The sequence below is a fragment of the Panthera pardus genome, unplaced genomic scaffold, assembly GCF_024362965.1.
Source record: "Panthera pardus isolate Hobbes unplaced genomic scaffold, ASM2436296v1 HiC_scaffold_24, whole genome shotgun sequence".
In the NCBI taxonomy this organism is placed as follows: domain Eukaryota; kingdom Metazoa; phylum Chordata; class Mammalia; order Carnivora; family Felidae; genus Panthera; species Panthera pardus.
The window spans coordinates 64872448-64886294 of record NW_026526810.1 but is presented as its reverse complement, the minus strand read 5'-3'; the positions used below and the strand labels follow the sequence as shown (position 1 = coordinate 64886294).

The 13847-nt window shown below is 40.3% G+C and overlaps 1 protein-coding gene across 1 annotated transcript; it reads left to right on the top strand.

Moving 5' to 3' along the window:
- The first annotated feature begins 12104 nt into the window (after positions 1-12104).
- LOC109255728 (olfactory receptor 4E1) lies at positions 12105-13052 on the top strand. The gene has a single exon (XM_019430514.2). It carries the CDS (start codon positions 12105-12107, stop codon positions 13050-13052), a length of 948 nt encoding a protein of 315 aa, XP_019286059.2.
- The last annotated feature ends 795 nt before the right edge of the window (positions 13053-13847 follow it).

Below are 13847 nucleotides of genomic sequence, written 5' to 3'. Positions count from 1 at the left end.
TATATGTTGCTATTTTATAAGAAGAGAGATGTAATAAAAGTGCATTTAGCAAAAATGCTTCACTATATTGTCCAAATAACAGGTAAATTGGCAAGGATATTTAACCAACATAGTGGAATACCTTTAAGGGTATAGCTAAAGATGTTTCCTATGCATGTTCTATATTGCAATGACATCATTCTGGCAAGATTATAAAAATAGGATGTGGAAAGAGTATGAACCAAGGCCTCAAGTTCCCTTTTGAACACCTCCAAATATTTTTTATATAAATGCCTACACATTTTATATAGATGGCCTATCAATATGTTCTGCTTATCGTTGTTTGTTCTCAGGATGAGTTGATGCTTTCCTTGCCATGTTAAAGAGCTGTGGTCCCAATTGTGGCCAAAGTTGCTTGGTTTTCTCTTCTCCTATCTGGGAAATTCCAACGTATCTTCCTAGTAACATAGTCACCTATTTCACTGGTACCATTATCAAAAAATTGTAATGCTTTTACTTTTACTCAAAACTCCACTATCCTTATCAACCACAAACTTCAGGAAAAGTAAAGAGAACCAATGAAATTATAAAACTAAAATTTGCACAGCTCTCAAACACACTGGAACTTCCATTAGCCTTGACAGCAATGAGATTGACCTCTACCTTCTCTGGTCACCTCCTGCTGAGCTAATAACAGGCTACTCCATTCATTTGAAAATCTTCCTTCTACACCTAGATCTTACCCTATTTCAGATTCATGTGACTAAAAGCCACAAAATATTCATTGAACAGTTTCTACCTGCATTCCTAAAACCCCCACTACAAGATCTGAAATCTGGAGATACAGTCTTCTGGAAAAGAAATCAGAGAAAACTGCCCTGGATCTTCGATGAAAAAAACCTTTGGCAGAGAATGTTAACTGACACAAGAGTAAAATCTTAAGGTGTTGGAGTCGTGCTTCCTAATGAAAAAAGACACATCTGTTTCTCGTGACCCTAGAAATACATTCAATTGAATGACCTCAAACTGAGGATTCTTATAAATGCTCCAGAAGCTGATTGCTATAGAAGTGGATAGCTGCTTCCCAAAACTAGGGAACAAGCCAGAAATAGTTTCCACCAAAGACAACAAAAATCAGATTAATTTTCTGATTCTTCACGCTTTTTCTTTCCCTTTCATCTACCATTAATCTTGCCTATTATTGTATTCTCACGCCCTCTATCAGCTGACTAAAATCTTCAATACGATCTCTCCTATCTTCACAGGATGGTCTTCTATCACTTAGGAAAAACAAATAAAATTCTTTGGTGTGTTTTTCTTAGACTATAGCTATCGCTCTGATTCAACTGATTGTCAGATTTATAATCCCTCACCTAATCCTACTGACAAAAATGTGTAAAGTGTGCCTTTAGACACCTCAGAGAGTAAATTTCCTTCTACACCTTTGCTCTGGTATAAGTTTTTCTCACACAAGTAACCTCAAATTTCAGCCTTTTAAAAATTGTAAAATTGTAAAAATTGGATTTTGATATTGTGTCAACAAAACGGTTCTTCTGAGGTCATTACAACAACAAAACCCAAACCAACAGAGATGGAAACTAATATTGGGGCTCTCTTTGCTACAATACTTGGTTTGTTCTCCTTAGAGACCCTCCAGCCTACTTTGCAGGAACTGTTTAACCACATTTTAAAAAATCTTCCTACCTGACGATAATACCAATGATTGTCTCATTCCTGTTGAGTTAAATAATACTTATATTCTCAACAGAGTCTGTGCTCCTCTAAATCAATACTGTTTATGAAAACATGACCTATGTTCTGGAATCGCAAAAGGCAGTTTCAATTTATATTCATTAGCCAGAGTTTTTATTCATAAACACATAACTCAACTTCCTCTTGGCTACACAAGGAAAATTTTATACTATAGCAAACACTTTTCATGCATCTATATAAATAGTACAAGTCAAGCAAAACAACTTGTGGCTATGCTAAAAGGAAAACCACTGGTTCTCTGGAAAAGACCAACTGGACTTTAAGTTATGTTCTCACTGCCTGAGTTTGAGCAGCTTCTGTCTTCAGGATTTATTACAAGTACTAATAACCATTTTGTTCTACGTAATTGGTTGCATTGCCATTAACCAGTGCACACTGTCTATATCCTTACATGCTACTGCAAATCCATTGTCATGTCAAAGAAGTCAACAACTTAGTATGCAACAGGAGTAAGAGAAACTAATCCTAGTCCAACTACAGAAAATATTCTCTGGACAACCTCTTGACGAACAAAGCAACAACTTCTTAGTGTGGCTAGGAACTAGTCCACACTCATAGTTAAGCCATAGTGATTTCATGTTAAGCATAAACAATTTCCCAAGACATCAATAGCCGATGAGGCCACTCTGCACCATAATGGAGCAAGATAAAAACAAGACCATTCCATAATCATGTCTGAACACAGACAAAAATGAAAATACATACCAACCACAAAATAACTAAATATTCCTCTACCTTGACTATATGAATAACTGTTGATTTTTAAACAATTAAAATTTTAGGTTTTCTCCATTCCTCCTGCTTTCCAGATGAGAATGATCAAGATACCCAATTAGAGAATTATCCCCATGTCTTGACAGCATTCATTTCCGAGGAAAGCCCTGCTTCCTTGAACCCTTCCCATTATCATCTAACCAAGGCCAAATCCTATAGTAAGTCCTTTCTAATCTCCTCTTACTCAGACTCCCCATGTTACCTATGATGTGTAGTCTCTCTCACTGAAAGGAATCAGTAAACCCAGCTTTGTTTGGTGGTCATCAGCTGAAGGTCATTGATGGCAGAATTAAGATTTGGAGAGTGTTCCTTTTTGGCAATGTGATCAAAGAAGTCTTCTCTCAAGAGCTGATTTTTTTTTTTTTTTCAACGTTTTTTATTTATTTTTGGGACAGAGAGAGACAGAGCATGAACGGGGGAGGGGCAGAGAGAGAGGGAGACACAGAATCTGAAACAGGCTCCAGGCTCCGAGCCATCAGCCCAGAGCCTGACGCGGGGCTCGAACTCACAGACCGCGAGATCGTGACCTGGCCGAAGTCGGACGCTTAACCGACTGCGCCACCCAGGCGCCCTGAGCTGATTTTTTTTTTTTTTTTTAATTGAAGGCTAACAAAAATGAAGCAGAGAGCCACAGAGGTAGAAAAGCATTCTAGGCAGAAAGAATAGCTAACGCAAAGGCCATGAGAAAAGATGTTTCTTGTGCTCAAGGAACACCAGGGAAGCCAGTGTAGCTAGAGTTGAGAGGGTATGAAAGAAGTATAGGGGTGGAGCACCTGGGTGGTTCAGTTGGTTGGGTGTCCGACTTTGGCTCAGGTCATGATCTCATGGTTCGTAAGTTTGAACCCCGCATCGGGTTCTGCGCTGACAGCACAGAGCCTGCTTTGGATCCTCTGTCCCCTTCCCTGTCTACCCCTCCCCCACTCTCTCTTGCATGTGCGCACTCATTCTCTCTTTCCATCTCTCAAAAAGAAACATTAAAAAATAAAAGGGATGCAGGAGCGGCTCAGTCTATTAAGCATATGATTTCCATTTAGGTCATAATCTCACAATTCGTGAGTTAGAGCCCCACATCAGGCTCTTTGCTCTCAGAGCCTCTCTCTCTGCTCCTCCCCTGCTCATTCTCTCTCTCTCTCTCTCTCTCTCTCTCTCTCTCTCTCTTTCTCTCTCCCTCCCTCTCTTTCAAAAATAAATAAACATTTTTTTAAAAAGAAAGAAGAGTAGAGGTAAGCAATGACATTAGGGAGAAAACATATATAATCTAAAACAAAGACTTTTTTTAACTTTTATTATGATGAAAGGAGGGTTTTGAGCAAAAGAGAAATGTGCTTTTAAAGAATGAATCTGGCTGCTGTGTGGAGAACAGGTTGTAGTGGGGCAAGAGTGGAAAAGAGATATAAATTAAGATGCAATCACAGTAATTATAGAGAGAAATGATGGTGTCTTACACTACAGCTGAGTAGTGATGTTCAGAATATGTTTGGAAGGCAGAAAGCATCTGTGTTTGCTCATGAATGAGTGGATGTGGGATATGAGAGAAAGAAAGAAGACAAGAACATATACAAAGTTAATTGCTTAAGCAATTGGGTGAAAGGTAATGCCAAGTTACTTAAAATGAAGAAAGATAATGACTGTATCACGTTGGAGTAGCATGAAATTAAGACTTTGGGTTTATGGTCTAGTTTTGTTTTGTTTTTAACTTTGGACACTCATTAAAAATCCCAGTAGACCACCGGGTATATAAAACTATAGCTCAAAGAAGTTGAGGCTACAAATAAACATTTGAGTTTTCAGCATAAATATGGTATTAAAACAATAAACTTGAATGAAGTCAATTAAAGCATAATCAGAGTAAAACAAAAGTCCAAGAACTGAGCTTGGGACACTTTATTTACAGGTCAGAAATGAAGGGGGTCCAGCAAAGGACATTTAGAAGGAGCAACTAGAAAGACAGCAGAAAAAATAGGAGAGTGTGCTGTCTTCTTTGAAAAAGAAGAAAGTAATTGACTATGTTAAATAATGCTGAAAGGTTAAATGAGACAAAGACCTAGAACTGCCCATTGAATTGGCAATATGACCATCGCTGCTGACCTTCATAAAAGCGGTTTTAGTGGAGCGATGGAGGCACAAAGACAGAGCTGGAGTAGGTTCAATAAAGAAATGATAAGGGGTGGAGTAGAGACAGTGAGTGTAGGTTATGCCTCTGAGGAATTTTATTATAAAGAACAGAGAAATCAGGTGGTGGTTGGAGAGGAATGTGGAGTCGAGGAAGGGCTCGTCAATACTGGAATCATTATTGCATGTTCGTGTGCTGTCGGGAATGATCCAACAATGGCAACATTTTGATGATGCAGGAGACAGAGAACTGCAGGAGCAAAGTCCTCGAGAGACATAAAGAATGGCATCCAAAATCCAAATGGTGGGGCTGGCCTTGGGAAGAAGAGGATATCCATTATAAGAGTGGGCAGAGTTTACAAGTTCAGATGCAAATCAGTGGATGGCTTTAGCAGGGGAATGGGGTGAAAGTTCTCTCTGCTTACTTCTATCTGTCACTGAAATAATAAGGTGAAATAATTACAGGTGAAATAATAAGCAAGTCTTTAGCTATTAAAAAAGTAGAAGGGGTTATTAAAGACAGTGTAAAATAGTCACCATGGAGTAAAAAAAAGTAACTTGACTCTGGAAAATGTAGTAAAATTGCCTATTTGAGGTAGTGGTCCAAACTTTAAGGTGAGACCATCTATACTGTCGTGTGGTTGAGGTGAGGCAGAGATCAAAGAACCGGGACAAGAGTACTGTATGGACCATCTCTGTACAAGATGACAAGTGCCAAAATGTTTGGAAATACAGAGGAATGGCCAAGATGGAAATTGAGGATACAACAAGAAAAAGTTACAGGTGGAATAGTCTGAAAAAATTTTCTTCAATGGATATGAATTGTCGCAAAGGAGAAAAGACAAATTATCTGAATCAACAACTGTAAAAAAAAGAGGGGGTGGGGGCACCTACTAAAACTTGAGGCCTGGCATAGGAGAAAAAATGTGCACTACTTAAGAAGGCTTAGAGCAGGAATACAAAGGTCATGTACAGAAAAGAGGTTGAGGATTCTACTTGTAAAATGCTAGCTAGAGAGCATAATGAAGTGTTTGCAGGGTCAGAGAAGGATATGAGCTTGATTCAGAAAAGTACCAAGTCCTAAAGAGATAAGGGTATGTAGGGTCGAGCAGAAGGTTCCAACATGCTGTGAATTGAAATGAGTAGGTAGACAAGAACTGATGAGATTAGACTGGCTGGTCTCTTTTGAGAGGGGGTAGATAGGTGATGAGTAGCTTCCTTCCAGGGTCTGATTTCTGCACAGTTGTGTGAAGGACAGAATGATGGTCTCACTCGGAATATGCACGTTCTGTTGATTTGAAGGTTGAGAAAGAAGTTCACTTTAAGGGCACCTGGGTGGCTCAGTTGGTTAAGCGTCCAACTTTGGCTCAGGTCCTGATCTTACAGTTCATGGGTTCAAGCCCCACATCAGCTCTGTGCTGACAGCTTGGAGCCAGGAGCCTGCTTCAGATTCTGTGTCTCCTTCTCTTGTGCTCTGTCTCTCTCTCTCTTTCAAAAATAAATTTTAAAACATTTAAAAAAAAAAGAAGTTCACTTTACATCACTAATTTTTATTTCATTTACTGACATCACTTCAATGTTTTTTTCAATGGGTTTCTTTGAATCCTAGGATAGAAGTCACCTTAATTCACTATATATATTGTAAATTCCTTATAGGAAAAAATCATTGTTCTTATGGATCTTTTTATCTCATACTATTGTAAGTATGATATTACATATACCCTGGGTTATTGACTGCTTATTGATTGCTTTTATCAGAGAGTCAGTGATCTTTTATAAGTGAGGACCATATCACTTTTCAAATGATCTTTTCCTTTTTAAAAAATTTTTTTTAATGTTTTTATTTATTTTTGAGACAGAGAGAGACAGAGCATGAGCAAGGGAGGAGCAGAGAGAGAGGGAGACACAGAATCCGAAGCAGGCTCCAGGCTCTGAGCTGTCAGCACAGGGCCCGACACGGGGCTCGAACTCACGGACTGTGAGATCATGACCTGAGCTGAAGTCAGATTCTCAACCGACTGAGACACCCAGGCGCCCCTCAAATGATCTTTTCAAATGAAGAGAATAAATAGAATGGGAAGAAGGAAAGAATCAGTAAGATCAAAGAATACCAAATAGTCCTCTTTCCCCTACACTGATGAAAAATCTCTATGTGATTCAACAAGCACATCTTTTAAGTGTTGCTGCTCTATGAGGTACAGTATCCAAGTGAGGTAATAGAGTAAGTTATCAAATTCAACAGCAGAAGACCTGAGCTCAAGCCCTGGTTCAGGTGCTTACCTAACATATAAACTCTGTGAAAATCACTCAATGCCAAGTCTAATTTTTCTATAACGCTCTTACCTCACGGGGATATTGTGAAGATCAAATAAATAAATGAGTGCAAAAGAGATTTGCAAGCTCTATAGTGCTAGGCAAGTGTAAACAATTCTTTTCATTTATTCTGCAGAGAGAATGGGAATACACAGTGTTGGAGCACTGAGGGACTTCCAGGGAGGAAAAGCCTGGGAGGGACACTTAAGTGGCAGAGAGGGAAACAGTGGGCCAGGGAGACAGGACTACCGAGAAAGGGGGAAAATACAGAAACTGTATGTTAGGAGGTCAAAAATTAATTTCTTAACCTTGCATGTTATCAATGACAGTGGCTAATGTAATTGCCCTATAATCAATTGAACATCATTTTCTATATTATCCTTGGTATATTTTACCTATGATAAAGTATCTCAGTTCCAAAAATACTTGAGAATTAGTACGGTAAGTATATCCTTCTTCCTAATGCATATCATAATTGTTAAAGTGACAGTATAATACAAGCCCCTCATTGACAAAGTAGCAATATCTGTAAGTTCTGGAAGCTCTGGGTTTTTCGATGCAGTCAAGTCTGGCCTCTGATCAATGGCAACAAATTCAACAAGAAAACTGGGGAAAAGTAGCCCAAGCCACAAGTCCTTAGGAATAAGAATTTTTGGTAATTTCTGACACTGTTCCTCCTATTTCCATTGTCTGTTCTACACACTGTTACATGAAGAGTCCACTATAAGGCTTACTTCTAACTCCACACCCTGGATTTCATATATCCTAACCATCCCACAAAAACTATACAATCCTGAAATTCAAACTCAGAGTATGGGGACACCCGGCTGGCTCAGTCAGAGGAGTGTGTGGCTCTTGATCCCAGGGTTGTGAGTTTGAGCCTCATGACGGGTATAGAGATTACTTAAATAAATAAAACTTAAAAAAAAAAAAAGACTCCAACTATGATCTTCATTCTTCTTCTTTGGATTCTTCTTTCACCAACTTAAACTACCAAGCTCTTATATCTAAACAGAGAAAGCCAAAGGGTAATTAGAGCAAGAGGTTCTACATTTTCATTGTATACAAAACAATGAATAAATGTTGCCAAAAGAGTTGGCTGTTAGTCAGTGGTGGCTTTTTTGTTTGATTGTTTGAATTGCATATTGCATAATTGTATTAACATAGGCAACATATTTGCCAAGTGCCACGTGCTTTGCAAAAACTTCAAGAGTTCTAAAAAAAAATTACCATTGCTATTCATGTTTTATGGATAAGACACTGAGGCCCAGAGAGGTTAAATAACTTGCCCAAATGCATACATCTAGGACATTGGAATCTGCACTCAGACAATCTGACTCTGAAGTTCAAACACTTGACCTCTCTGGCAGAGAGCCGATTAAAATCTCAACTCCATGGCCCATCCCTCATTTCTGTGTTTTTATATGGAGTAAATAAGAAAACACAAAAGCCCCTCACCTAATACTTAGCACATAGAAAGCAATCACTAAATAGTAGTTCATTTAATCATGTATAAACACATCCTAAAGATTTAGAGGTAGAAGTCTTGCTTTCCCATTAAATTCCCATAGTGACAATTGCAAGGTCTGTAACTTTTGTCCCCACAGAATTAACTTTTTCTAACTAGTGACTATAGCAGGCTGATGTCATTGCTTTAAAGGTCCCAAGGACATAAAACCTATATAATTCAGGTTAAAAAAAAACACCAACACTGCAGCTGCCAGCCCCAGCTGTTTTCTTCCTGGACAGATTTCCCTTCAGTCCTTGGTGGAATAATCCATCTGACGCTAGCAATATAAAACTTACACATAGAGCATGTGCTGCAAAGGAAACAGAATGCCTCAGTCACACTAGTTCTGAATAATTAGGTCCAGTTCTGTGCTAGAGGTCTCCTGGTAAATTAGCACGGCCCGCAAAAGTGGTTGGTAGCTACTTTTAATCATTCTGCCATCAATATCATCTGAAAAAGTGCAAAAAACATACCATGCTTACATCACATCTTCAGGTGACCAGAAACCAATTCTAGAAAATCTTAGGGCAGAGTTACATGCTCTACTTAACTGAAAAATATGATAATAATATAGGTACGAAGGGATGATTTTTGCACAAATATATTTACTGTGACTTACTAGCACTGAACAAAGCCCGAGGAAACTTTAAGGATTCTGGCCATCCTCATGGAAAAATCAGGGTAAATGGGGTTATTTGATTTGTCCAACTTTAAATTTGTGCTATTTCCACTAGAAAATAATTTGATATTGAAATTACAAGACCGTGACGATTCAGTTCTCTTTGGAGATGCTGGGAGCATTGGAAACAACCCAGGGTGAGTTTTTATAGACATTTTTGTGTTATTCTGTTTTTGCTCTTAATTGTTTTCCTCCATGTTTCTGAAATGTATGCAATAGACATTAGATTTTCCTTCTGTGCACTGTATTCTCGACCTAAACCAACACCAAATTTCTACTGCAGTTGGGCACATCTCCATTTTTCAAAGCATTTTTTTCCTATGGCTCCAAAGAAATAGAAAAACGATGATGATGATGATGATGATGATGATGATGATGATGGTGATGCTTTAAGGCTCTCAATCTGCACACCCTTTGCTATCTGTGCAGGTGAAATTCTCCATGTTGATTTTTTTTTTTTATGTATGAGCTTTAAATTTTTTTAATGTTTATTTATTTTTGTGAGAGAGAGACAGAGCTCGAGCAGGGGAGGGACAGAGAGAGAGGAGACACAGAATCTGAAGCAGGCTCCAGGCTCTGAGCTGTCAGCACAGAGCCCAACGCAGGGCTCAAACCCACAGACCGTGAAATCATGACCCGAGCCGAAGTCAGAGGCTTAACCAACATAGCCACCCCAGCGCCCCTCCATGTTGATTTAAAATAAACTCCTGGCTCCATTCTTGCTCAGTTCTTCAGCTTTCAATTTACAATCCTCCTTTTGGAACTTAATAAATTAAAAAGATAACAGATGTAAATCATTCAAAGTAGCTTTCTGGAGCAGAAGCTTTAAGTGAACACTCTAAGAAAAATTTCTAAATAGTAAAGTTAACCCATAACTACATTAAGATGTTACTATAAATATTATTCTAAGTTCTATACACCACGAATTTAATTTAAATGTTACCTGAAATACTTCTCCTGCCCCAAAAATGCTTTCTTTTCCCATGGCTCTACTTCGCTAGTTCCCTAATTTGATACTACCACAGTCTTTCCTCTGATATAGACAATGAAAAGGGCCACTGTCAGCAGACCAGCAGGATGAGTAATAGGAAATAATTGAGAAGAAAGATAATTAGAAGCAGAAGAGAAAGCGTTCTCTAGTTTTTTTCATAAGCAATGTGGAGTTGATTTATTTGTCTGGCAGAGAGCCTGGCCTTGAGGAATGAGGTAAAGCACCAGCAGTGATCAGTGATAGGAATAAGGTAGCACAGGATTACAGGGCCTAAGGAACCATGAGGGCGGCTTGCGTGGGTGGGCACCCTTGGCAGGCCATGCATGGAGGCAGCAGCATGAAGACAAGGGAGAGAAGAGAGACTCCCCACAGATGCCCAACCAAGCTGCCCTAGGGCACCAAGGAGAGGAAGAGGCAGGTCACCAAGACACATTCCACTTAGCACCCTAATTATCACATAAATGAGTCAGGTCAGAGTAGGGGCAGAGAGAGCCTGAGCTCCAGGCACAGCTCTTACTACAGTTCTCTGTGAACATGGGCCAGTTGCTTTACCTCTCTGTGCCTCATTTTCTCTACCTGAAAAATGAAAAAAAAAAGAAAAAGTGTCCATCGATTGATGAATGGATAAAGGAGATGTGGTATATATACACAGTGAACTGTTATTCAGCCACGAAAAAGAATGGAATTGTGCCATTTGCAACAACATTGGTAGAGCTGAAGAATATAAAGCTAAGTGAAAAGTCAGAGACAGACAATTACCATATAATTTCACTCATATGTGGAATTTAAGAAACAAAACAAAGGACCAAAGTGGGGAAGAAGAGAGAGGGGGGAGAGACCAACCAAGAAACAGACTCTTAACTATGGAGAACAAACTGATGGTTATTGTGGGGCAGGGAGGCAGGGGGAATGGTGAAATAGGTGATGGGGATGAAGGAGTGCACTTTTTGTGATAAGCATAGGATGATTACATTTTTAAAAATTCTAATGTTTATTTTTGAGAGAGAGAGATACAGAGCACAAGCAGGGGAGGGGTACAGAGAGAGGGAGACACAGAATCCAAAGTAGGCCCAGGCTCCCAGCTGTCAGCACAGAGCCCAACGCGGGGCTCAAACCCACGAACTGTGAGATCATGACCTGAGCCAAAGTCGGATGCTCAGCCTACTGAGCTACCCAGGTGCCGTCCTAAATTTTTTTAAATAGTGAAGCCTGGGTCAAAGGGAAACTAATTTAAAAGAAAATAAAAGAACCATGTTTTACTTGTGGGTCAGACAACAGAATTGAACTTTAAGAAGAGCTGAGGATAATCTAGTGAGGACGGTGAGGCTATTGGTCCCGGACCTTGATCTGCAGCTGAAGAATGAGCAAGTCTGCCCTCATCTGAGGGGTGGAGCAAAAGCAAGCCTCCATCACTCTCTCCAGATTCTCCAAGGTTTCCTGGGTTTTATCCAGCCTCCCCTAAAGAAATTGCCATATTGCTGGTTGTCCATCAGCTTGGTGAAAAGCCTCTGCCTTCTGAAAACCAGATCATTCCCATTACAGTCCCAGGGCGTCACGGCAGAAGCCAACAGAGGAGCAAGTAGTTTGCGGGAGTGAAAAATGCAGGCAACGGGCAATAAAGAAAACTGCTCAAAGCCAGGATTTGTATGAGTTTGAGCAAGTTATTCTCTTGGGGTAGAAAAATCTTAATTTTTTCTCCTGTAAAGATTTATAACTAAACATAAGCCCTCCCCTCTCCAAGGTTGTTTTATATCTCTTGGTGAATCATGATTCTACACACTATTATTCCAAAACGTGTGTGTAGCACCTACTATGTGTCCAGCATGATTTAAGGTGCTGAATAGGGATTTTAAAATAAGATACTGACGGAGGAAAAAGTCAAACACAGAAGAAATTAAGTGACCAAATGATTGATGCAGATGCTAAGTGTTATTTTTTTTTCCTAATTCTTGACAGGGTGTCCAACAAAGAGAATGGAAGAGGCCGGCCTACTCAATCAAACCTCTTCCATCACATATATACGACTTAGAGGCTTATCTGTAAATCAGAAGGTGCAGATGGCTGTGTTTGCCATGTTCCTCACTTTCTATGTCCTGACACTGATTGGGAACATCCTCATTGTCATAACGATTACCTATGACCGCCGGCTCCATACCCCTATGTATTTCTTCCTCAGCAACCTGTCTTTTATCGATGTCTGCCACTCCACTGTCACAGTCCCCAAGATGCTGATAGATACATGGTCAGAAGAGAAGCTCGTCTCCTTTGATGCCTGTGTCACTCAGATGTTTTTCCTGCACCTCTTTGCCTGCACAGAGATCTTTCTCCTCACCATCATGGCCTATGATCGGTATGTGGCCATTTGCAAACCCCTGCAGTACATGACAGTTATGAACTGGAAAGTATGTGTGCTTCTTGCTGTGGCCCTCTGGACAGGGGGAACCATCCACTCCATCGCACTGACCTCCCTCACCATCAAGCTGCCCTACTGTGGTCCCGATGAGATCGACAACTTCTTCTGCGACGTACCTCAGGTGATCAAATTGGCCTGCACGGATACCCACATCATTGAAATCCTCATCATCTCCAACAGTGGGCTGATCTCTGTGGTCTGTTTCGTGGTCCTCGTGGTGTCCTACGCAGTCATCCTGGTGAGCCTGCGGCAGCAGCTGTCCGAAGGCAGGCGGAAGGCCTTATCCACCTGTGCAGCCCACCTCACCGTGGTCACATTATTCCTGGGCCACTGCATCTTCATCTATTCCCGCCCATCCACCAGCCTCCCTGAGGACAAGGTGGTGGCTGTGTTTTTCACCGCTGTCACCCCCTTGCTGAACCCCATCATCTATACTCTTAGGAATGAAGACATGAAAAATGCCTTGAACAAGTTAATGGGAAGGTTGGAGGGGAGAGGGAAAAAATAACTATTTTTTTAAGTTTATTTATTTATTTTGAGAGAGATTGAGCAGAGGAGGGACAGAGAGAGAGAGGGAAAGAGAGAATACCAAGCAGGCTCTGCACTGTGAGCACAGAGCCCGGCATGGGGCTCAAACACACGAACCGTGAGATCATGACCTGAGCGAAAACCAAGAGTCAGATGCTTAACCAACTGAGCCTCCCAGACGCCCTTCAATGTCTAAGCTCTTAACATGCCTGGTGTTCCTAATCAAAGAAATGCCTTGCAAAGAATAAGGTACCTAACGTTCATCAGGCTAGATGTCTTATGAAATTGTCTTCTGGCCCAATATCTGACAACCATAGCAGTAGTTAGGATTTTTAATATCTTCCATATCCTGGAAATTGTTCTAGGCACTCTGCATTTACTCCATTCTCAGAACAACTTATGAGGTAGGTGTTATGCCTGTTTACAATGATGAAACTAAAGCTCAAAGGGAGCAGACAGCATGCCCTAGGTTACCCAGCTAGGAAATGATGGAAGCAGAATGGTAAGTCAAGTGTATCAACATGAACTCATGCTATTTTCATTACACCATGCCACTTTTCCTGCTTTTGTCTTAGGGTGATAAACAAAGTTTAAACAAACCTTCAGATTGCTGAGTAGCACTTGACCACACCATTCACTCAGAAGCTTGCCTAAATAGCTTGGCAAACACTAGTGAATCAGGCAAAGTGAGTTTGCTTATGACTTAGTGATGTAGAAAGATTGAGCCATTGAAGTTATTGATATCCTCAGGTGCTCAGGAAAAATCTGCCATCAG

Excerpts from the sequence above, each read along its gene's own strand:
- LOC109255728 (XM_019430514.2), top strand. The coding sequence starts at position 12,105 with ATGGAAGAGGCCGGCCTACTCAATCAAACCTCTTCCATCACATATATA.